At 39.3% G+C, this 27500-nt stretch overlaps 1 protein-coding gene and 1 long non-coding RNA gene across 3 annotated transcripts in view; one reads left to right on the forward strand and one right to left on the reverse strand.

The window, feature by feature from the left end:
- The window catches only part of LOC118767855, a 21270-nt gene extending 6142 nt beyond the window's left edge, over positions 1-15128 (reverse strand). Inside the window, exons 1-2 of the long non-coding RNA XR_005003756.1 lie at positions 15118-15128; positions 13964-13966 (exon numbers count right to left, since the gene is read on the reverse strand). This is a non-coding gene — a long non-coding RNA (uncharacterized LOC118767855). The remainder of the gene's footprint in view (positions 1-13963; positions 13967-15117) is intronic.
- Positions 1-24265, forward strand: part of LOC115224339 (type-1 angiotensin II receptor-associated protein-like) — a 75454-nt gene extending 51189 nt beyond the window's left edge. The window contains exons 5-7 of one of the 2 annotated variants that reach the window (XM_036513176.1): positions 3346-3382; positions 23403-23509; positions 24108-24265. In XM_036513176.1, coding sequence (XP_036369069.1) covers positions 3346-3382; positions 23403-23509; positions 24108-24217 — 254 coding nt within the window. In that variant the 3' untranslated portion in view covers positions 24218-24265. Of the gene's footprint in view, positions 1-3345; positions 3383-14548; positions 14580-23402; positions 23510-24107 lie in introns of both variants that reach the window. The other variant, XM_029795210.2, reaches the window with a different exon arrangement.
- The last annotated feature ends 3235 nt before the right edge of the window (positions 24266-27500 follow it).

Consider the following 27500-nt stretch of genomic DNA (forward strand, 5'->3'; position numbering starts at 1 on the left):
ACTTGTATACTCTGTTGTGTCTGGGGAGAGTCATTTTCTTTTTGTGCCTTATAATGTAATAAACTCACCGGTAAAATTTCCACTTTTTTCTTATTTTTATTGTCCTAAAATTTTCGTTGCATCTTGCAGCGTTTTCAATAGTTTTGACTCTCTTTTGAAAAGGTTGCAAGACGCAACGAAAATTTTAGGAAAATATAAATAAGAAAAAAGTGGAAATTTTACCGGTGAGTGTGTTACATAACAAGGCACAACAAGAAAATGACTCTCCCCAGACACAACAGAATATGCTTCAACACACGAACTCATATAAAGAATCACGCAAACCAAATCCAAAAACGAAATTGTATATATTTATTTTATTTATAAATGCAAAACACCACCACGGAGGAATCGACGTAAGCTTAAATAATAAACCGCGATAAATGAATCGTAGTATGACGAGGGATTACTGTATACCAAGAGTAAAAAAAATTATTTCCCTGGAAGGTTATTGTTCGTAAAGTGACAATGCTTCTTCTTAATACATGTGATGTGCCAGTTAAAACAATCTTTTGCACTTCTCACGGGGATGGTAAGCCAGGGAGCATTCTCAAATCATTTTCAGTTTGTGTTTTGATCATCCCTTGCTTAATTAAGGTTGATCTAGGATTCAGATCAATCACTGATCTAATTGGCCATCCTGTGGTCACTTGGATAGAAAATCCTAGTTGGAGGTCAAATAAAGAATTTGAATAGTCGAAAACCTTGTCACAGCAGTAAATTGCAATCTGTGTATGGGGCAAGGTAGATAACTCTGCATGGTACTGTTTAGGTGACAGAAGCCAGCCAGCTCCGTTTCTGATGGTAAACGTTAGCACGCCGGGCGAAATGCGTAGCTGTATTTTGTCTGCCGTTACGTTCTGAGTTCAAATTCCGCCGAGGTCGACTTTGCCTTTCATCCTTTCGGGGTCGATAAATTAAGTAACAGTTACGCACTGGGATCGATATAATCGACTTAATTCGTTTGTCTGTCCTTGTTTGTCCCCTCTGTGTTTAGCCCCTTATGGGCAGTAAAGAAATAGGTAATGAATATTCTGTTCTTTAAAATGTCTACAAATGAATATTCTCTGAGACGAAAGCAACAGCATCATACCTTTCAGTGGTGTATATATGTTAAGTGTGACCCACAAGTAGCCATTTTAAAATTAAAAATTCAAGAAAAAAAAAAAACAGGTGTTGCTGTTTAACCCTAGGTCATCCCTGGTCGCCTAGGCCCACGATGAAAGGTGTGCTAATTATGGGCTTTTTTTTTTTAAACTCATCCTTTTATTTTTTTTTATGATGGCAACATGATAAAAGGGAGATTTGCTTGCTATTTCTAGCAAATCATACAACTATGTAGCAGCTCTCTTGTTGGCTCAAAGAGAAAGAGATTGTGTCATTAGATCGTTCATCATTTCCATGCTTGCCTGGGTCAGACAGAATTTGTTGAGGCAGATTTTCTGCGACCGGATGCCCTTCCTGTTGCCAACCCTCACCTGTTTCCAAGTCAGGTAATATCTTCCAGTGACAGGAATACCACAGAATATTGGGAACGGAGGACACTGCTTGCATTCACATTACATTGACACTTGTTAACGACGTACATGCAATGCCAAAGTAAGGAGACAGTAACAGACACACATACACATATGTACACACACACACACACACACACACACACACACACACATATGTACATATACACACACACACATATGTACATACACACACACACACATATGTACATATACACACACACACACATATGTACATATACACACACACACATATGTACATATACACACACACACACACATATGTACATATATACACACACACACACACATATGTACATATATACACACACACACACACATATGTACATATACACACACACACACATATGTACATACACACACACACATATGTACATACACACACACACATATGTACATATACACACACACACACATATGTACATATATACACACACACACACACATATGTACATACACACACACACACACATATGTACATATATACACACACACACATATGTACATATACACACACACACACACACATATGTACATATATACACACACACACACATATGTACATATATATACACACACACACACATATGTACATATATACACACACACACATATGTACATATACACACACACACATATGTACATATATACACACACACACACACACACATATGTACATATATTCACACACTCACACATATGTACATACACACACACACATATGTACATATACACACACACACATATGTACATATATACACACACACACACACACATATGTACATATACACACACACACATATGTACATATACACACACACACATATGTACATATACACACACACATATGTACATACACACACACACACATATGTACATACACACACACATATGTACATACACACATACATATGTACATACACACACATACGTACACATACATACGTACGTACATATACACACACATGTACATATACACACAATGTACATATACACACATACGTACATATACACATTCATACGTACATATACACACACATACGTACATATACACACACATACGTACATATACACACACATACGTACATATACACACACATACGTACATATACACACACATGCGTACATATACACACACATGCGTACATATAGACACACATACGTACATATACACACACATACGTTCATATACACACACATACTTTCATATACACACACATACGTTCATATACACACACATACGTTCATATACACACACATACTTACATATACACATACACACACACGTACATATACACACACGTACATACACACACGTACATACAACACATACGTACATACACACGTACGTACATACACACACGTATGTACATACACACACGTACGTACATATACACACATACGTACATATACACCACACCACACACACATATGACCAGCTTCGTTCAGTTTCTGTCTACCAAAATACACATACAAGGCTGGCTTTGGTCAGCTTAGGGCTATACAAAACGACACTTGCTCAAGGTGGAACCAAAACTGAAACCACGGGGCCGGGAAGCAAACCACACAGCCATTCTCGTGTCTGTTTGATTCAAATGGGTTCTTCTTTAATTATGCTTCATATCTTAACCACCAAACTTCAGCACTTTTTAATCCTTTTTGCATGCTAATAATAATAATAATAATAACAATAATCATCTCTGCTTTTAATTCTCAAACGCACGCTGTACCTTGCATGTCTTAAACCCTGCTTTGTCTGTATTTTCAGAAATGAGCTGTGTTCATGAATACAGATTCTCTCTTGCGTATCCTTTTCCCCCATTTAGTTTTACCTGAGTTTCTTTTTTTTTGTTTGTTTGTTTGTTTGGTTGGTTGTTGTTTTCTTGCTTGTTACTCTTTTACTTGTTTCAGTCATTTGACTGCGGCCATGCTGGAGCACCGCCTTTAATCACACATTCCTTTTTTTTGCACCATTTTCTTAACTTTTTCTAGTTTTCAAGTATGTGGTGTGGAGGTGGTGGTGGTGGTGGTGGTGGCGTCTTTTATCATCTCCTCCTCCTCCTCCTCCTCCCTGACCCCCTCCCGTTCCACTTCATTTCCCCGCCCTCAAACTGATGTTCACTGCATCCACCTCAATTCCCGTCTCTAATCATCTGCCACGCTCTTTTCACGCCCAGACTCACTCACCCACCTTTTCTGTTTCTCTATCACTACTCTCACTCTTGTATTCACCCCGTGGTGAAGGTGCGTGGCTTATTGGTTAGGGTATTTGGCTCTTGATCATAAGGTTGTGAGATCGATTCCTGGCAACAACCTTGCCTGGACTTGTACCTGGGAGGGTAACTTTCTAGGTGCAATCCCACGGTCAGTCATGACCGAAGGGGGTCTCAGCATCACACAACTTCATTTTGTTGAGTGTAGTATTGGTTATGAACTGCATATATCTAATTTGAAGGCTTTCAAAAAAATTATTTGATGTATACATATATATATATATATATAAAAATATATATATCATCTTTGTTTAATGTCCGTTTTCTATGCTAGCATGGGTTGGACGGTTCGACCGGGGTCTGGGAAGCCAGGAGGCTGCACCAGGCTCCAGTCTGATCTGGCAGTGTTTCTACCGCTAGATGCCCTTCCTAATGCCAACCACTCCGTGAGTGTAGTGGGTGCTTTTTACGTGCCACCAGCACAGGTGCCTTGGGTGGCTGGCAACGGCCACGATTGGTTGGTGCTTTTTACGTGCCACCGGCACGGAAGCCAGTCAAGGTGGCGCTGGCATATAGTTGAAAAAATATTAGAGATCTATACAAATCAAATTTTTATATACTCTTCTACTCTCTTTTACTTGTTTCAGTCATTTGACTGCGGCCATGCTGGAGCACCGCCTTTAGTCGAGCAACTCGACCCCGGGACTTATTCTTTTTGTAAGCCCAGTACTTATTCTATCGGTCACTTTTTGCTGAACCGCTAAGTGACGGGGACGTAAACACACCAGCATCGGTTGTCAAGCAATGCTAGGGGAACAAACATAGACACACAAACGCACACACATACATACACATATATATACATATATATGACAGGCTTCTTTCAGTTTCCATCTACCAAATCCACTCACAAGGCATCGGTCGGCCCGGGGCTATAGCAGAAGACACTTGCCCAAGGTGCCACGCAGTGGGACTGAACCCGGAACCATGTGGTTGGTTAGCAAGCTACTTACCACACAGCCACTCCTGCGCCTATATATAAAAGGTGGAGGTGGAAATAGCACAGATGTAAGTCTAAGACATTTCAACTTAGGAGGGAATTTAATAAAAATGATTTTTTGAAAATTATATTAAGAAAATATTACCAGTTTTGATGAATCTCATCTTGTCAAATATCAGTAAAAATTTACTTCAAATTTTTATAAATTTTTACTATTTGATAAAATGGGATTCACCAAAACCCTTAATATTTTCTTTATATAATTTTTTAAAAATCATTTTTATTAAATTCCTTCTTAAATTGAAATGTCTCAGACTTACTTCTGTACTATTTCCACCTCCATCTTTTATATATATATATATATATATGTATCCTTTTTCCAAGAAATCTAATGCTCATATCTTAGTTTTTCCTTGGAGCTGGCCGGATCAGAGCGATCTCAAGATTAATCAGCCGAAATTGTGAGGATGATCCGGTTCTTGACTGAAGATTGAAGGTTTCGAATGTCCCGTCCGTGTTTTTTGTATCGTCTTCTAAATGTTTTGCGTTCTTGTCCCAGTTTGTATTTTTTTACATATACATATGTATACATCGCCTGGCCCCGTGCCGGTGACACGTAAAAGCACCATCCGTTCGTGGCCGTTCGCCAGCTCTGTCTGGCACCTGTGCTGGTGGCACGTAAAAAACACCCACTACACTCGCGGAGTGGTTGGCGTTAGGAAGGGCATCCAGCCGTAGAAACACTGCCAGATCTGACTGGGCCTGACGAAGCCTTCCAGCTTCACAGACCCCAGTTGACCCGTCCAACCCATGCTAGCATGGAAAGCGGATGCTAAACGATGATGATGATGATGATATATATATATATATATATATATATATATATACACACACACACACACACACACACACACACACACATGTATGTAGAGGCAGTATAGTCAAATGGTTTAAGAAGTTTGTTTTGCAACCATTAGGTCTTACTTTCAATTCCACTGTTAGGAATTCTTGAGCAAGTGTCATCTCCTATAGCCTTGGGTCAACTCATACTTTGTGAATGAAACTGGGAGAATGGAAACTGTACGGAATCCCATCAGATTCACCTATGTCCTGCAACATCACACTGATCCTGCCTGAGAATTACATTGATGTACATGTGTTTGTGTGTGGAATACTCAACCACCTACATGTTAATTCAAACAACTAAATTCTCATCACTGAATGACTGGAAACCAACTAAATGTGTGTGTGGTGGGGGTCTGTTTGTGTGAATGTGTATATATATATATATATATATGTATGTATGCACACACATTTATCCACACAGAAAAAAATGTGTGACCACACGAATCCTGGTTTTACTATGAGTATACTGTCCTGGAATTTAGCTATTTAGACACATGCCCACCTCCCCACTACCATTTTTATAGACAATAGGAGGGGGTTTGTTGAATATGTCACTGCCTTATCCTATTTAGTTCAAGTACGGGAAGGAAGTACTTGCCATTTATAATGATGGTGATGATAATTTTTTTTTTTTGCTATTTTTGGCTCAAGGTCAGCAATTTTAAGGCAAAGGGACAAGTTGATTCATCGACCCCAGTATTCAACTGGTACTTATTTTATCGACCCCCCCACCCACCCCAAAAAAAGGATGAGTAGCAAAGTCAACCTCTGTCGCATCTGAACTCAAAAGATGATGTGCCGGAAGAAATGTCGCTAAGCGTTTTGTTCTTCCTGGTGACAGTTCTGCCAGTTCATCACCTTAATAATAACGGTTTCAAGTTTTGGAACAAGGCAGGCAATTTCAGCAGGGGTTAAGTTGGTTACATCAGTTCAGGTACTTGACTGGTACTTTATTTTATTGCCCCTGCACTCCTACCCTAAAGCAGTGGCTCTCAACTGAGAGCCAATATTTCAATATCAGCCAACATATAGGAAACCTGGGAGGTAGTCCAAGAATGAGATGGATAATATCCATAGTCTGAGTTTGGCTATGCTAGGAGACCTAGGGAGCAGATGAAGAACAAGATAGTTGGATAATGTCCATAGTCTGAATTGGCCATGAATGTTGGGTGATGACCAGAAGAGTGCAATCACGAATACAAGTGGCTGAAATGTGGTCCACTAAAGGATCTCTAGACTAGCGTTACTTAACAGGATGTTTAACTCAGAGATCATGGAGTCTCTCCAGGTTGAGCCACCACTTCTTCGCATTGAGAAGTCACAGCTCCACTACTATGGACATGTGATTAGAATGTTGCAGGAGAGAATTGCATGATGGATTTATCAAGTTAAGGCAGGAGACGAAGGGGTGGACCAAGAATAAAATGGTTGGATAATATTGATAGAGTTGGTCATGAATGTTGGGTAGTGACTGAAATAATCGTGAATACTAAGTGGATGAAATGGGGGTCTGCTAAAGGATTTCTGAAGTAGTTGGTATTACTTGACAGGGTGTGTAGCTCAGCAATCAGGCAGTCTCTCCAGACTGAGCCACCACTTCTCTGCATTGAGAGGTCATGGCTCTGTTATTATGGACATATGATTAGAATGTCTCAGGAAAGAATTGCAAGACAGATTTTTCAAACCAAGCCAATTGGTAGGAGACCAAGGGGTAGACCAAGAATGAGATGGTTGGATAATGTCCTTAGTCTGAGTTGGTCATGCTTGGAGATCCAGCCGGAAAGTAGAATGGCAGTTGCTTCTGATAAGACATTATGGAGGCAGTACCTGAAGACTTTACCCTTTGACTGGCAGGAGACCTAGGGGTGGACCAAGAATGAGATGTCCATTGTCTGAGTTGGTCATGCTTGGAGATCCAGCCGGAAAGTTTTAATGATAGCTGTTTCTGTTAGGACCCCACAGATGAGGTGCCTGAGGGCTCTCCTTCTATAACCTCCCCCCAGGAATAGTGGATGAAGATGGATGAATAGACAGTAGCTTGCTTTCCAACCACATGGTTCTGGGTTCAGTCCCTTTGCCTGGCACATTTGGGTGTTTTCTACCATAGCCTCAAGCTGATCAAAACCTTGTGAGTGGAATTGGTAGATGGAAATTGAAAAAAGCCCTCTGTTTGTGTGTGTCTTTGTATCAGTGTTTGTCCCCCATAACTTAGCAGTTTAGCAAAAGGGGCCACTAGCATAAATACCAGGCTTAAGAAAAAAGTACTGGGTTTGATTTATTCAACTAAAAATTCTTCAAGGCACTGCCCTAGTATGGTCACAGTCTGATGACTGTAACAAGTAATAGATGACAGATCTGATAAATGGTTAAGTGGCTGAGTCAGTAGATTGACAGATTGAACTGGTGTGCAGTATTTGTTCTGGTTTTCTGGGCTCTGGGTTCAAGTTCCATCAAAGTCATCCTTGCTTTTCTCATCTGTTGAGGCTGATAAATAAGGAGTTCAAATCGGTGAACTGGCAGAATTCTTTGAGCATTCATCTTAATGCTGTGTGGTGTCCCTTTTCACTTTCTGTGTTCTGAGTTGAACTTTTTGCCTCAGTGCCAATGGCCAGGGCAAATCAACTGGCCAAAAAAGCACCTTGGTCAGAGGCCTACAATCACAGCATCTTAATGCTGTGTGGTGTCCCTTTTCACTCTCTGTGTTCTGAGTTGAAATTTTTGCTTCAGTGCCAGTGGCCAGGACAAATCAACTGGCCAAAAAAGCACCTTGGTCAGGGGCCTACAATCACAGCATATTAAGATGACAATAGTATGCCATGGCCTTGTCCAGCTCAAAATTGGAAACTGTTGAATCAACATGGTTACAATCATCATCATCGTTTTAATGTCTGCTTTTCTATGCTTTGAATGTGTCAGACAAAATTTGGCGATGCAAATTTTCTATGGCTGGTTGCTCTTCCAGCCACCAACCTTCAATTGTCTCCAAACAAGGTAAAATTTCCTTTACACTTTCAAACATGAACGGTACAACAGCCAGACATGTTTTCATGGAAGATTGCAAGTTAATGGCACCACTTCTATCACAACAACGTTTGTCTACATTTAGTGCATGTTATCAAGAAACAGACATGCTTGTGCATATATGCACACACACACACACACACATACACAAGCTTATCATAGATATATATACATATAATAGGTTCGTAGGGATAAGATAATCCAGGTGTTTATCTTGGTAAGTACTCACATGGATAATAGCTATATATATATGTGTATGTATGTATATTTATATATAGATGTATGTGTGTATATATATGTGTACATATATATATATAAGCTTCTTGCAATTTCCTCAATCCACATTCACTCACAGTCGGTCTAGTCCTATTGTACAAGACACTTACCCCATGGGTGTTATGCAAAACTTCTTAACCACATAGCCATGTCTGCATCTAGTTTTGCTGTGCTGCACCTTTTTATTATTGTCTGCCCCTGTTTTTGTTGCCTGCCCCTGCTGCAATGGAAAACCGAAATTCAGCTAAAGCCATCACATTCCTTATATATACTAGGCTTTTTAAAAATTGCTTTGTCAACAAGGGCAGCGTTCATATCCCTGCTCAGGGTCTCTGACACTGGTGGGAAGGAGACAGGTATCCTTAAACCAGACATCTGGCAGGAATCCTTGCAACGGACCGGCCTCTTCCATTAAAGCCACCATTAAACAAGGCAGTGGAGTGAGTCTATATTCCAAACAGGTAGCGGCAGGATGCTATCCTTGCTGCACCCTGGTCCTTATGAAGCTACCCTTGCCTGCATCCTGGCTCCTTTGAGGTTACCTCTTCTGCACCCTGGCCCCCTGTGTTATGCATTGGTTCCTATGAGACTGTTCATGTACCCTCGTTAGCTATTCTTTTGTCCCGTTTCCTGTGAGGTAAGGTTCCTCTAACTTGGTTCTTGTGAGTCTGTCTCCACTGCACCCTGGTCCCTGTGAGGTTTATGCCTTGACCTTTTCTTTGTGAGTCTTTCTCCCCCCCTCTCCCCCCTCTCTCACTCTCCTTTTCTCTCTCAACCACCACCACCACCCCTGCCACATATGCTTATTGCTTTCACCATCCTGTTGAATCAGTTATGGGGTTGGTATGATTGCTTTGAATCTTTGATGATGGTGGTGCTGCTGCATGGCCACAATCCAATGAATGAATGAACGAAACAAAAAAAAAACACTAAAAGAAAATAAAAAGGGAACTGAATCTAAAATTGAAATCTTGAAGGGAAAAAATAGAAAAAAATAGAAAGAAAAATAATTTTTTGAAAATTGAAATTATTTTTGGTTGTACATTAAGACTCTTTGAACAATGTTAAAAACATGATCAGGAACTCTTGACCGATTATCTTGAGTTCTTGTTCTTCCTCTTCACTGCACCATCTCCCACAGCCTGTTGCCTGTATCATAAGTTTTTTTGTTTATTTTATTATTTGTGTTGTTTACCTTTATATGCATTGTTTTATATATATATATATATATATATATATATATATATATACTTATGTGTTTGTATAGATGATTTTGATAATAATAGATCTTCTAAAAAAATTTGTTTTGTGCTTATATCATTATTATTATTATCATCATTATTATTATCGTTATTATTATTATTATTATTATTATTATTATCTTCGCCCGAAGGCAGAGGTATTGTTTTCCGTCATGTTTGGTTGTTTGTCCATGGACAAGATATCTCAAGAACCGCTGGATGGATTTGGATGAAACTTTCAGGGATGTTTGGCCTCATGACTGGCACGAGCTGATTAGGTTTTGGGATCAATCCAGTACCGGACAAGGATTCTGGATCATTTTTTTCTGTTTTTTTTTTTTTTTTACTTAATTTTTAAGAGTGGTCGGGTTCATTTTAAGGATTTTTGTTTGTGAAAACAGTCGAGTTTATTTCAGATATTCTCATTTTAAAATTCATCTCTGGCTAAAATGGGTACCAGTGAAATATTGGGGTCAGTTAATCAGTAAGCCTCCCCCCGCACACATCCCACAAAATTTCAGGCCTTGTACCTTTAATAGAAAGGATTATTATAAGTACTGGGGTCAATGTGATCAACTTACCTCCTCCTCCTCCCACCAAATTGCGGGCCTTGTGCCTATAGTAGAAAGGATTATTATTATTATTATTATTGTTTGCATGCTGGATGAAGTGCTTAGGGGCATTTCATTCCTCTTCATGTTCTAACTCCGAATTCCTCCAAGGTTGATTTTGTCTTTCATCCTTTCGGGGTCAATAAAATGAGTAGTACTAGTCTAGCACAGGGCTTGCTGTAATCGACTTACCCTCCTCCTTTAAAATTGCTGGCCCTGTGCCTATATTAGAAAGCACTATTATTATTATTGAGTGAGAGAGCAGTGCATGCCATCAAAGTGACACTGGGGTAAAATATACGAAGCCCAGTATATCCATCATGACTACTCGTGTGATAAGGGTACACTAGGCACATGCATCACAACCATATGTGCGCGACATGGTGATCTCATATCAAGATAAACAGCACATGACCTTGCAGGTGGGGCCCAGTTAGAATTTTCTTCTGGTCGAGTAACCCATCCCACTCAAAAGGTCCTTGAATAAGGGTTATTTAAGGATGTTGAATGAAACACCCATGTTTTCAGAGGTGAATTATTTAAACCCCAAATAACTCCTCTCAACACATGGCTATGATGGTCCCCCACTATTCCTGCTCGTGATCAGAGATGCACATATCGTCAGCCACTAAGGGACATCTCAACTGGTTAAGGTCAAACAACTGACAAGCAAATCTGTGGTATTGAGCAGAATATTTGCTGTAGCCCATCTTTCATACCAAGACAAAACAACGTACATGATAACACTTCCATATTATTATTATTATTATTATTATTATTGTTATTATGGCCATAAGCTGGCAGAATCGTTTGCACATTGGATAAAATGCTCAACTGCATTTCCTTTGGCTCTTTACGTCCTGAGTTCAAATTCTGCCAGTGTCGACTTAGAACTTTAAATAGGACAAATTGTGTGTGTGTGTGTACACACACATACGCAACGGTGTTTCTACATCGCCAGTTAAAGTGCAGGACATGACCATTGTGTTAGACCTTCATGTGTTCTACGAGGTTCTGAAAGAATCCTGTGAAGAGAATCACAGTTGTTACAGTGAAGGCTCATATTACAAGCCTCATTGACTATAAAGGTCACAATACACACACACACACACACACACAATGCACATAGATAGATACACATGTACACACATACCCACACATAGCACATATATACATGCACACACATGTAGATAGATACACATATACAAACACATTCACACATACAGACATATATGCATATAGATAGATATATACACACACACAACACAGATACACATATGTATACACATACCCAGACATAACACATATATACACTCACATACATAGATGGATAGATACACATATATACAAACACACATTCACATACATACAGACATATATGCATATATATATATATATAGATATATATATATACACACACACACTCGCACAACACACAGATAGATAGATACACACATATATACACACGCATATTTACATACATACAGGCACATATATACATATATATATATATATATATATATATATATATATATACACACATACATACATACACACACCCACATTTACATGTACAAAAGTATTATATATACATACAAAAAATAAAACTAGAGAGTATTGTTTGACATTATTCACATATAACATCCTTATAAATGCGTGTGTGCATGTGTATGATGTATGTATAGCTACATTTCAACTCAGAGATTTTGTTTCTAGTCTATGGAGGTTCTGAAGGCTTCTATTTCTGCATTAGGAATTTAGAAATCTAGTTTTGAGTTTCCTCCTGTCCCAGATGAGTGATTCTTGTGTGTACAAATGTAACCCATCCTTCGAGAGAACATTAGAAAATGGACCTGAGAAGGAGTAGACTCTGAACAGAAACTTGAAACTGGAGCGGTGGAATGAGGTAATTACTATCAGAAGCAAAATGGTGGGAATACAATGGTGTACCATGAAGAGGAGGAGTATGTAATCTTTTGGACATTGTTGTCATCTACTGACTTCAACTTCCATTTGTGTTAAAAACGAAGACTTACTGTCTCCACTCATAAAGCTAGTTGCCTGGTTGCCATGGTAACATTCTCCCTAAACAGGATGCCAGTCCGTCACAGGGTTACGCATTCACAGCTGAGTCGACTGGAGGCAACTTCAAATGAAACGTTTTGCTCAAAAACACAGCGCCCTGCCCTGCTGGGAATTGAAACCATGATCTTCTGGTCATGTGTGCAGCCCACCCTAACCACTAGGCCACAGTGACAGGCAGATTGGCACACGACAAATCCTGTTCCATTATCACTGTTCTGAGTTAATCAGCAATAAAAAGGCCTTTAATAGTTTATCCTTTCATGGGTCTCTTCTTGGCTGGTGGATTGTTCTGGTCATCTCAGACACTCCTACATGTTGCAACCATTTTCCTGCTTTCATGTTGGACAGCATATTGGACAGAGACCTTTTACAACAGAAAGAATACTCTTCCTCCTTCCCCCACCTCCTTATTAGAACATATCTCATTTCTATGTGGAAATCACCTCTTTACTCACCCAGAGCCCCATTAATATCCTCTTTTCCAGTTGTGGTTGGTTACACGCAAAGCATTTATTATTTGCCAAGCGCACCTATAATTCCTTTAAATATGTATCTCAGAACCTTAAATTTCCTTAATAATAATAATAATAATGGTTTCAAATTTTGTCATAAGGGCAGCAATTTTTAGGGAGGGGATGAGTCGATTACATCGACCCCAGTATTTAATTGGTGCTTATTTTATCGATCACAAAATGATGAAAGGTAAAGTCGACCTCAGCAGAATTTGATCTTAGAACATACCGTTAAGCATTTCATTCAGCGCACTAATGATTCTGCCAGCTCACCACCTTAATAATAATAATAATAATAATTGGCGATAACAAGTGGTTGAGGTCTTTGATGATTTGCTGTGCTTGAGAAGACATGTCAAGCTAAGTGAAATTGTAGTCGTGGACAGTGCTGGTGGCACATAAAAAGCACCTGTATTGGTGGCACGTTAAAAGGCACCTGTGTCAGCAACATGTAAAAGATAGCCATGCCAGTGACACATAAAAGACACCCGTGCTGGTTTCATGTACAAGGCACCCATTACATTCTTGGAGTGTTTGGCACAGGAAGGGCATCAAGCTGTAGAAACCAAACCAAGCCAAACCGGACAGGCTTGGTACAGCTCTCCAGCTTACCAGTTCCAGTCAAACCATTAACCTCATACCAGCATGGAAAATGGATGCTAAATGATGGTGATGATGATGATGATAATAATAATAATAATAATAATAATAATGTAGCTTGCTTGAAATATTGTGATAAGATGTAAAATAAAAAAAATAGGGAAGATGGAAAGATTCTTACAATGTGAAAAAGTAAAAGGTGTAATAATCTTTATATTTCAAGCACAAAAGCCCACCATCAGAGGTAAATAGTCAAGAAATGTTAGTCTATTTAGTACCTATATGGAACCAACTATCAACATGGCTAGCACTGCATAAACTCACATTTCTTAGCTGTTTGCCGCTGATGGTGGACTGTTATGCCTGAAATATATAAAAGTTATGAAACCTTTTCCTTTTTACAATATAAGAAGCTCTCTGTCTTTGCTATTTCGTAATACTAATAATAATAATAATAATAGCAACAGCAATAATCATCTCACTAAGATATTATTTTTCTATTTCAGATCTCATTGGTACATACCGGTTTGCTCTTGGGTATCCTTACCATTTGGGACTTTTTTCCACAACAGGAAAAATGTTCCTTGCATCATCCACCTATTTACTCTTGTACAGGACTTTAAACAGTCGCATCATATATTCTTTCCTCCCCCATGGATTTGGTCCGCAGTCTGAGTGTGATACTTGTCTTTGTCAACTTTTGTCTTTCATCCTCAGAGGGAGGAATTCAAGCTCAGTTGTGTTGTATGTTCTTCTAAGTCTTCTAATTGCAGTTTAGTGTGTGTTCTTACTATGAATACTGTAAACGTTAGCTTTACCACACTGACTTCTCCTTTCACTCAATGTATTAAGAATGAATATGTACATTACTGTTTTGGTTTTCTGTTCTCCATGCATGGGATTATATAATCATAAATATTATAGAAATCACGATTGATAGATATCCTAGATAGATAGATGGATAAATATCAATGATAGATGGGTAGATCAACTGATAGATAGGTAGATAACAGATTGACAGGCAGACTGACAGATCGACAGACAGATCAACAGACTGATTGGCAGATAGACAGACAGACAGACAAACATACAGACAGACAGATAAACAGACAGACAGACAGATAAACAGACAGACAGACAGATAAACAGACAGACAGACAGATAAACAGACAGACAGACAGATAAACATACAGACAGACAGATAAACATACAGACAGACAGATAAACAGACAGACAGACAGATAAACAGACACAGACAGATCGACAGATTGACAAATAGATAGACAGATTGAAAGATTGATAGATCGACAGATAGATTAGCAGATCGACAGATAGACTGGCAGACCGACAGTGAGACAGACAGACAGACAGGTAGGTAGGTAGGTAGGGAGACAACTAACCTAATAGACATTGACAGATCAACAGATAGATTGATAAATCGACAGATAGATAGATAGATAGACAGACAGACAGATATCTGCTAGATTGTTGATCATATGATCATAAGTCACAGCTTTGTTTCCTCCCTTACGGAGAAGCACCTAGTGCAACTCTAATTTCTCATTGTTCCTTCCACTCTACACAATAGCGGTTAGCAATGGGAAGGACATAACCGCCAGAACAAAATTTGCTATTCTGACGACATGTCAGAAAGGAAAAACGAAAGAAATTCCAAACTGAAGTGGAGGTTTGGAGACCTATGAGTTCATCTTTTAAAATTCTGTGATGTTATTTTTAAAATCTCATTCTCTCTCTCTCGCACACTCACTGAAGTGGATTTCAAGTTTTAGCTTCCGTCACTTCATTGGAACATTAATAGCTTTTGTGTCCTCGTTTCCTAGAAGAAATGCACTTGGAAAAAAACAGCAGCCACTGGTGGTTGTGGTGGTGAGGATGGTAGTGGTGGTGGTGGTGGTGGTGGTGGCTTTAAGGAGATAGCAGTGGTAGAGGTGAGAGGCAGTGGTTGTAGTGAGGATGCTAGTGCGGCTTATCTGATGGTGATAATGAGAGCTCAATGATGGTGATGGATCATGTGACAGTGTTCACATATTGACAGCTGTGGTGGTGGTGTTGGTGGTAATGAGAGTTCAATGAGAGTGATGGATGGTATGATAGTGGTCTGACCATATTAACAATTGCGGTGGTGGTGATTATAACGAAGGCCTCAGTGATGGTAATGGATGGTATGACACTGTTCACATAACGATAGCAAGGACAGTGGTGGTGGTGGTGGTGGTGGTGGTGGTGGTGGTAATAATGAGAGCTCATTGATAGTGATGGATGGTATAACTGGTCTAATCATATTAACAATGGTAATGGATGGTATGACAATGTTCACATAATGATAGCAATGATAAGTGGTAAGAAGAGCTCATTGATTGTGATGGATGGTATAACTGGTCTGATCATGTTAACAATGATGATGATGGTGGTGGTAATGAAGGCCTCAGTGATGGATGGTATGACAATGTTCACATAATGACGGTGGTGGTGAAAGCCTCAGTGACGGTGCTGGTGGTGGGGTAGAGAGAGCTTCCATGGGGCTAGTGGAATGAATGGTATTTTTATCTTTTACTTGCTTCGCTTGTTAGACTGCGGCCATGCTGGGGCACCACCTTGAACAGTTTTTTTTGTTTTTTTAGCCGAATGAATCAATCCCAGGACTTATTCCTTGTAAGCCAAGTACTTATTCTATTGGTCTCTTTTGCTGAACTGCTAAGTTACCAGGACATAAACACACACCAACAGTGGTTGTCAAGTGATGATGGGGGACAAACACAGACACACACACACACACAGACACCCACACACACATGTATATATGATAGGCTTCTTTCAGTTTCTATCTACCAGATCCACTCAAAAAGATTCAGTCGGCCTGAGGCTATAGTAGAAGACACTCGCCCAAGGTGTCTTGCAGTGGAACTGAACCTGGAACCATGTGGTTGGGAGGCAAGCTTCTTACGATACAACCATGCCTGTGCCGGTGGTATGGTAATGGTCATTATAATGATAGCAACGGAGGTGGTGACAACAGCAGCAGTGATACCTGGTGGGTGGGGGACACGTTAAATGATGGATGTAGTGGTGATGGTGGAAGTGATGATGAGGGTCTTTAATAATGGTGATGGCTAAAACACTTACTTTGCAACCTTGTAGTTCCAGGTTCAGTCCCACTGCATGCCACCTCGGGCAACTGTTCTCTTCTATAGCCCCAGGCAAACCAATGCCTTATGAGTGAATTTGATAAACGAAAACTGTGTGGAAGCTCATTTTGTATGTGTGTGTATATATATTTAGGTGCAGGCATAGCTGTGTGGTAACAAGTTTGCTTCCCAACCACATGGCTCCAGGTTCAATCCCACTGCATGGTCTAATGTCTTCTACTATAGCCTTGGGCTGACCAAAGCCTTGAGTAGATTTGGTAGACAGAAACTGAAAGAAGTCCATTGTATATATGTGTGTGTGTGTGAATATGTATGTATTTAAGTGTGGGGTGGATGGGTGTGTTGGTTTATTTACAATTCCTCGTGAGTGAGTGATTCAGCAGTAGAGACCAAAAGAATAAGTACTAGGCTTTAAAAAAATAAAATAAGTCCTGGGGTTGATCTGTTTGACCCCAGCAAGGCTACCATCCACTGACTGAAACAAGTGAAAAGATTAAAAATTAAAAAAAAGACAACAATAGTGATGGTGGATGGAATGGCTGTGCTTTGCTTAATACATAAAGTGCAACGGGCCACAATCGTGGCCGTCAGGCACAGGTCAGCAGGCCACAATTGTGGCCCAGATAGATGCATTTAATTTATGCGTGTTTGTTGGGGTCTAATGCCACTCAACCGCTCTGATACCCACCAGGCCATCAGGTACAGGTCGGCAGGCCTCAATTGTGGCCCAGATAGATGCATTTAATTTATGGGTGTTTGTTGGGGTTCTAATGTCACTCAGACGCTCCGATACCCCCCAGGCCATCAGGCACAGGTCGGCTGGCCTCAATTGTGGCCCAGATAGATGCATTTCATTTATGGATGTTTGTTGGGGTTCTAATGTCACTCAGACGCTCCGATACCCCCCCAGGCCATCAGGCACAGGTCGGCAGGCCTCAATTGTGGCCCAGATAGATGCATTTCATTTATGGGTGTTTGTTGGGGTTCTAATGTCACTCAGACGCTCCGATACCCCCCAGGCCATCAGGCACAGGTCGGCTGGCCTCAATTGTGGCCCAGATAGATGCATTTCATTTATGGATGTTTGTTGGGGTTCTAATGTCACTCAGACGCTCCGATACCCCCCAGGCCATCAGGCACAGGTCGGCAGGCCTCAATTGTGGCCCAGATAGATGCATTTCATTTATGGGTGTTTGTCGGGGTCTAATGTCACTCAAACGCTCCGATACCCCCCAGGCCATCAGGCACAGGTCGGCAGGCCTCAATTGTGGCCCAGATAGATGCATTTAATTTATGGGTGTTTGTTGGGGTCTAATGTCACTCAAACGCTCCGATACCCCCCAGGCCATCAGGCACAGGTCGGCAGGCCTCAATTGTGGCCCAGATAGATGCATTTAATTTATGGGTGTTTGTTGGGGTCTAATGTCACTCAAACGCTCCGATACCCCCCAGGCCATCAGGCACAGGTCGGCAGGCCTCAATTGTGGCCCAGATAGATGCATTTAATTTATGGGTGTTTGTTGGGGTCTAATGTCACTCAAACGCTCCGATACCCCCCAGGCCATCAGGCACAGGTCGGCAGGCCTCAATTGTGGCCCAGATAGATGCATTTAATTTATGGGTGTTTGTCGAGGTCTAATGTCAGTCAAACGCTCCAATACCCCCCAGAATGCAAGAGGACTAATAGTTCAACTAATGACTTTTCAGATGATGTAAAACTTGCCACCATTATATACTAAGAAGATATTTTAACTATTTTTTTGTTTTCTATGTATGGTAGTCTCATTTTCATAAAATGTGCTCAGCAGTCCATGCTATGTAAGTGCAAATCCCAGTGCTTTATGGGTTAATGATGGAGGAGGGTGATCGTGGTGGTGGTAGGAAATTAGAAAGTAACCCAAATACTGACCAGTGGAGAAATAAACCAGGCAAATATTTTGAGTAACGAAGTAAATGATTGTTAGAGGCAGGGGAGGGGGGGTTACTGAAGACAGAGAATTTCTTCAGTCAGTGTTTCCTACTGAAGTAGGACAGTGCGTGGGTGGATGTCGGACAGTTGACATGACGTCAGGAATAACTGATAAAGGTTACCATTGGTGAGTAGGGGATTGGATGAGATGACACTTGAGAGAGGCACAAGAGAAGATCAAGTGGGTTTTTTTTGTATTTTTTGTGTTTTTTTTTTTTTGTTGTTTTTAGAAAATTACTATTTGTGAATCTCTTGTGAAATATTCAGCAACAGTGCTCTAAAGATTGTTTGCCAGCGTAACATGGCAACATTTGTACTAAACCAGGACTGCCATGTGATGTTGGCAAAAAATCTTTACTCAAGTGGAGATTTTTGTTTTTTTGTTTTTTTTTTCTGGACCTGGGAAAACAAAATTTTTTTTCTTGATATCAAATATTCTTTCTGCAAAATGAAACATCTCGTATCCAGATATGATACTGCCTGATATTGATTTTCTTTGAGGTTACAATTTAATGTACATTGGTGATATCAGGAAATATGGCAGACGTACCTATATGCAATAATTATATAATTGAGCTTTTATGAGATTTCTTCGTCATTTGTAGAAAATGAGGGAAATGAATAGTGATTTTCAAAAGAAAAATATTTATCACCAAAGAATTGAATCAAGCAGTTTTCTCATTGGCATAACTCCTCCCACCATTACTCTGTCATTTACTTCCTCTCCTCCTCTGCTCACTATGATTCTTTCTCACTGTGTGTGTGATGTGTGTGTAGCACTCCTTTACTCATTGTCTGCCACCATGCCTAGTATAGTTTACTATCAGGAAGAGAATTATATTATCATTATATATATGGGGCAAAGTACTGAAGGACAACCTCAAGACATTGAACTTTTTAAATGAGATCACAAAGGACCATGGTACCTGGCACCTTGCTGTACTCAAGGCCCGTACTTCCACAGTGGAAGTGTTAAGGCCACGTCCCCTGGTGAAGAGGATTGACCTGTAAGAGTCTCATGCCAGTGTCATGTAAAAAGCACTTGTCTCACGTAAAAGAACCCATGTGGTGCCCGGTAAAAGCACCCAGCTCACTCTTTAAAATGGTTGGCATTAGAAAGAGCATTCCAGCCAGAGAAAACCTTGCCAAATCAGACTGGAGCCTGATGCAGCTCTCCAGCTTGCTAGCTCTGGTTAAACTGTCCAACCCGTGCCAGCATGGACAATGGACATTCAGTGATGATGTTGACATACACACACACCGCATGGTTCTTGGTCTCAAGCATTTGTCTTATGAAGAAAGGCTGAAGACACTCCACCTTTATTCTCTTGAAAAACGCCGCCGCCGAGGTGATCTCATTCTTGCTCACAACATCATAAGCGGAAAGTGTAACCTCTCGAAAGAGCTGTTCTTCACTCCTGCTCCAGAACGTAGGCTGTGGGGTCACTCCGAAAAGCTCTATCTGCGATGATTTCTGTGGTTCTCAAGGAGATTCAGTATGACAAAGAATGTGACAAGGCTGGCCCCTTTGGAATATAGGTACAACTCATTTTTTGGATCTTTTCCTTTTGAACGGCAGACAATTTCTAGTTAACTAAACACTTTAAAACTTCGTACACTGGTAGAATGTGTCAAAATAAAACATTTTTTTCTCTTGGCTTTCATGAGAAAATTGTAATTTGTTTGTTTAACGTAGTTTAATTTTTCGAATTTTAACCAATCCTATGCTCTCTTTTGAGCTAAAATCATTTGCTGCGTCTAAAACTGAGACAACATCCTGTAACTAACCCTAAGCCTCCCCCCTAACCCTAACCCTAAATTTTTTTTTTCTTAATTGTTAAATTAATTTAATTGTTACGCGTGTAAAAAAAACTAAAGCAATGGAATTAAATTAATTTAACAATTAAGAAAAAAATTTAGGGTTGGGGGGCGGTTTAGGGTTAGTTACAGGATGTTGTCTCAGTTTTAGACGCAGCAAATGATTTTAGTTGAATGGAGGTAATCGATTGGTTAAAATTGCCGAAATGCTCGGATTTTCAGACGAAATATCTTACAAACTATAGAATTTTCTCAATAAAACCAAGAGAAAATGATGTTTTATAAACACATTCTACCAGTATACGAAGTTTTAAAATGTTTAGTTAACTAGAAATTGTGTTGACATGTGCCGTTCAAAAGGAAAAGATCCCATTTTTTTTGCCAGCTGAGTGGGCTGAAGCAATGAGAAATAAAGTGTCTTGCTCAGGGACACAGTGCACCACTGGGAATTAAGGTCACGGCCTTACAGTCATGAACTGACTACCCTAACCACCTAGATATAAACCTTCACAAGAAGTACAGTTAATGAGAAGACTGAAAGCTGACTACAATAAAAATAAGGGAACTGGTGTCCATTGAAATTTATCTAAATATACCACAAAAACAGGTATGTTTCCCAGTTTTTTTTTTGTTTTTTTTTTATTTTATATCTCTCACCACCACTCATATTGTAAGAAACATTTCCTTTCATTTAATTGACAGGGGATTCTAACTATGAAAATGTTCACAAATATGTATATATTTATATATATATATATATATCCATGACCAATGAATAATCAAAATGGAGAGGCGAAACCGGTTGAGGTTATTTTGGTTATCATTGTATTTTAATTACTCTTTCTCTTTTTGTTTTGAGAATTACTCTTGGTTGTGTTTTGGTTTTGTTACTCTCTCCCCTCCTTGTCCCAGCCTCATCTAAGCTTTTCTATTTTTCAGAATTAACACTTTCGTTAACATTTTCTAATGAAGTATGTTATGTTTTTTTTTAATTAATTTTTTTTAAATAACTGTAAATTTGGAAAGATTTAATTAACAAACTTTATTTTTAAACTGTTTGTTTGGATTTTTGTTAAATCAGACAAAATTTGTCTGAGAAATTATTTTTGTTCTTGAAGAAGTCTTCTGAAGTGCAATGGCTGAAATGTTGAGATTTTAGCAACCAGGATGAGGGCATTAATCCAATGTATTATGATATTAACCCTGTTGATACCAATCCAACTGTGACCACCACTTAGTTCAATGATACATACTGTCTCTTTCAAAGTAATCTAAATTAAAACCTTCCACCAAAATTCCATGTTCATTTATGTTCTAAACACCATCTTAATAAAGACAAAGTTACCTTACTAAATTCTTGATTATTTTCAAAACTTATTGAAACAAAAACAGTGTCCTTCAACAGAAATATGACAAGAAAAGGGTTAACCCTTTTGCTACTAACTTGCCTGAGGCACATCCTGCTTCTATAATATACAAACTTCCTGTTTTAACCCTTTAGCATTTAGATTTTTCTGTCAAATGTAAAACTTATCTATTCACATTGTTTCAAATTAGGCATTATCTCATAGCTTTAAGAATTCAATAATGTGACCGTTGCATATCTAAAATGACATTGTAGGGTAGGTGTGAAAGATCAAATCTGGTTAGTTGAACATAAAACAGTAAATATCTGAGCTGGATATACTCTCTTTTTACTCTTTTACTTGTTTCAGTCATTTGACTGCGGCCATGCTGGAGCACCTTTAGTCGAGCGAATCGACCCCAGGACTTATTCTTTGCAAGCCCAGCACTTATTCTTTCGGTCTCTTTTGCCGAACCACTAAGCTACGGGGATGTAAACACACCAGCATTGGTTGTCAGGTGATGTTGGGGGGACAAACACAGACACACAAACACACACACACACATATATATTCATATACATATATACGACAGGCTTCTTTCAGTTTCTGTCTACCAAATTCACTCACAAGGCTTTGGTCGGCCTTAGGCTATAGTAGAAGAAACATGCCCAAGGTGCCACATTGTGGGAATGAACCCAGAACTATGTGGTTGGTAAGCAAACTACTTACCACACAGCCACTCCTGTTTAGTTGATGTTTGAAATATAGCAAACAAAATATTCTGATATAAAAGAAAATTTCGAGTTTCAGTTGAAAGATGAACATTTTTAAAAGGAACAGTTTTGTATCCTGGAAATTAGAGGTGGATTGTTATCAAGAGTTTTAGGCTAGGTGGATTTGTAATTTAGTCTCCAACCTACTAGACATTGTATTTTTTAATTTTTGGAGAGTTGTAAAAACAGTTGCTTACCGTCCTCATGTAATATTTCTCTTCCATTGTCTTCAAATTAATGAATGTAAAAACATGAACAAGTTTCAATTCCTTGACCTCAGCCGTTAGTATGAGCATTGTCAACCTAATTCTAAAGCCAGTCTCCTGTTTCTTACTGTATCGCATCTATCAAGATCGAGGAGGAATTTATGAGACATTCAGCATACCAGGCCTCAGTAAGTAGACTTTGTATCTTCATTTCTTTTAGTTTTTGTTTGTTTTTGTGGCTCTCTCTGGTAATAATACAAGAGAGAGATGATATCTGTCCCATCACAATGTGAGACGGGATTAGAAAATGTATAGAGTTCACATTACTCTTTTACTTGTTTCAGTCATTTTGACTGCGGCCATGCTGGAGCACCGCCTTTAGTCGAGCAAATCGACCCCAGGACTTATTCTTTGTAAGCCTAGTACTTATTCTATTGGTCTCTTTTGCCAAACTGCTAAGTTATGGGGGACGTAAGCACACCAGCATCGGTTGTCAAGCAATGTTGGGGGGACAAACACAGACACACAAACATATACACACACACACACATACATATATATACATATATACAACGGGCTTCTTTCAGTTTCCGTATACTCACAAATCCACTCACAAGGCTTTGGTCGGCCTGAAGCTATAGTAGAAGACACTTGCCCAAGGTGCCACATTGTGGGACTGAACCCGGAACCATGTGGTTGGTAAGCAAGCTACTTACCACACAGCTACTCCTCATGTTTGTTTTATCTTGTCTTGATTTTATTTAATTTTTTGCATTTTATTTTTAGCATCCCATACAGGTGGAACATATGAAAACATTGATCAGCCTGTCCCAACTAACAACCTCGAGGCAGCGTCTCCTCGTCATATGGCAGACAAGCTACCTTTGGACCCCTGAAGTAAAGAGAGGAAACTGAGTTTACATGCAACAAGTTATGATGGCAAGGTAATTCACAATGTCCTTTTTTTAACACTTTGGTATTCAAACAGGCCACATCCGGCCCAACTATTCTTCCAGCAGGCCAGATCTAGCTTCTCACACCTATCCTACAATGCCATTCTTAAAATAAACTATTACATCACCTTTCAAATCACCTGAAAATGCAATTCTAAGTCCTTCTGCCCACAAATTATTACATTTCCAAGTTTTCACACATACAATGCACCAATCCGACCGTGGCCGATGCCAGCCTCGCCTGGCACCTGTGCGGGTGGCACGTAAAAAGCACCCACTACACTCACGGAGTGGTTGGCGTTAGGAAGGGCATCCAGCTGTAGAAACATTGCCAGATAAGACTGGAGCCTGGTGCAGCCTTCTTGCTTCCCAGATCCCTGGTCGAACCGTCCAACCCATGCTAGCATGGAGAACGGACGTTAAACGATGCTGCTGATGATGATGATGAAATCTCAAAGCCTCAAAATAATGCATGGTTCATACAAAGCAATGTGAATAAGCATTAGATTTGACAGAGGAATCTGAATGCTAAGGGGTTTAACTGGCCATATCTGGCCTAAATATTGTATCTGTTTTATGTCCAAACAAACAAGATCCAGCCTCTCCCATCCACCCTATAATGTCATTCTAAAAATAAACAATTACATCATATCTTGATGCTATGAAATAATGCATGATTCATTCAAAACAATGTGAATAAATAAGAATTACATTGGACAGAATAAACTGAATGCTGAAGGGTTTATACTTTGAATTTATTTTAATAACGAAAAGCTTTTTAAGGTTTATTCACAGGCAGTAGTGCTGGACTTCTGACCACATGGTCTGCAAAGGTTGGTCTAATTTCATGGTCAAGTGCTGGACAACTTGACCACATGGACTCCTGGTGTTGGACTACAAATCACACAGTTTCCAGGTACTGGACTAACCAACTACACAGTCTCTAGGTGCTGGACAAATGACCACATGGTCTACAAATGCTGATCTGACACCATGGTCAAATGCTGAACAAATGACCACATGGTCTCCAGATACTGGACAGCTTAACCACATGGTCTCCTGGTGTTGGACTACCAACCACATGGCCTCCAGACACTGGACTAACTGACCACACAGTCTTTAAGTTCTGGACTGCTGACCACTGGTTGCTATGGTATGAAATGGCATATAATATTAGGTCATCTCCCAGACCAGACACCTAATTTAAACAATTGTGACAGTCAGAACCCAAGGGACAAATAATGATATTAAACTGGGCAACAGATTAGTTCTGTCATCCAGCAGGCTTCCACACAGTTTCCATTTTCCAAATTTTATTCCTAAAGCTTAGGTAAGGCATGAGCAACCTTCTTCGAGAAGCAGGCCCCATAAGACACGGCTCAATCAAGTGGGTTATTTTCATCTGGCATGGCCTTCAGAATGTCCCACAGGCTGCAGTTTGCCCAGGACTAGTTTTGGTCAACGTGAGGTTGTGGTTGAAGTCTGTTGTCCCAGTTTAGTTGAGGGAAATTTGGCTGGTATTTTTAGCCAGTGGATCGGCGACATAGACATGGAGGCATTATTGTTGGTTCTCCCAGTTTTTTTTTTTCTTTTTAATTTTATGGAAGTAAAGATTTACCCCCCTCCCCTCTCTCTCTCCCTCTTCTCCATTTCTTTACACGTTTTATATTTTGAACTATTTTTTTTTTTTGTTATTGTTGTTTCCTGTTTGAAATACTTTTTTTTTTTTTACGTTTTTCTTTTTCTCTCTTTCAGAAGAAAGGAGCCTCAGTTTCTCTGACTTATTTCTTGAATTAATAAAAGAAGAATGTGAAGAATTACAAAAACAACAAACACCACCACCAACAACAACAACTACTACTACTACTATTACATATAGAACAACAACATTTTAATCATCATCATCATCATCATCATCAGTATTTTTTCTCTTCTCATTACTTTCCAATTTTCAGAATTATTACATACCAAACCCTTGAATAAATTTCTTTTTATTTTAAATCAGCCCTTACTCCTACCCTTAAATATGGCCTCAACCTAATTTGATCTGTGAGAAAGGGATTACATTTTGGGGTAGACTTTCCGTCATCAGCCATCGGCATTGTTGTCATCATTCTCACTCTAGAACTTTCTACTTCAAAAGTTTTTCCCATTCATTTTGCTCATTTTTTCCTGCTTTCACTAATCTCTCTTTGCTACTACTACTACTACTACTACTACTACTACTGTATATTTTTCTTTTTTTCCTCAATTAATTCAGTCCATACACAGACATATATTCATATACATACATACATACATGCACACATACATACAGACATATATATATATATAAAATCCAAAATGGGACAAGAACGCAAAACATCTGGACAACTAGGTGATACAAAAGGGGACAACAAAACATCCAGATAGACAATACAAAAAAACAAGGATGGGTCATTCGAAGCCTTTTATCCTCAGTCAAGAACCAGATCATCCTCGCAATTTCGGCGAAATTGTGAGGATGATCCAGTTCTTGACTGAGGATAAAAGGCTTTGAATGACCCATCCTTGTTTTGGTGACCCTTTTTGTATCACCTAATTGTCTGGATGTTTTGCGTTCTTGTCCCATTTTGTATTATATATATGTATAGCAGCATACGTACACTTTGTTCTCTTATATATATATATATATATATATATGAAGAAATGAATGAGAAAATGGATAACAACAGTCTTTATTTCATACTCTTACTAATGCTTCCACACATCGTTACACCTGTAGTACATAGGTGAGATGATATAATTAACATATTGTGTAATTAGTCATCCATCACCAATGTGCTATGAGTGTAACGATGTGTGGAAATAGCTGTAGCGATGTGAAATAAAGAATGTCGTGCAATCCATTTTCTCTTATTCATCTCTTTATATAAACTTTCCAGATTCTATGGAATTCCAGATATATATCCAGTGTCAGGAGTATTCCTATCTGAATGCTGACATTTGATAGCCAATAACTGGAAGAGCTTTGTATAGCATAGTACAAGGTTTTTACCCTAATTTTATTCAACTACTCATATATATATATATATAATGTTTATGGATTTGTTTTGCAAGATTCTTGATGTGAAATCATGTGTTGAAACATGTTATATTTGGGGATGGTGTTCTTTTTTTTTTTGTTTTCCTTTTGCTTGCCAAATGTCCAGACAATGGACATAAGATAAAATAAGGAACAATAATA

Source organism: Octopus sinensis, linkage group LG25 (genome assembly GCF_006345805.1).
Source record: "Octopus sinensis linkage group LG25, ASM634580v1, whole genome shotgun sequence".
NCBI lineage: Eukaryota > Metazoa > Mollusca > Cephalopoda > Octopoda > Octopodidae > Octopus > Octopus sinensis.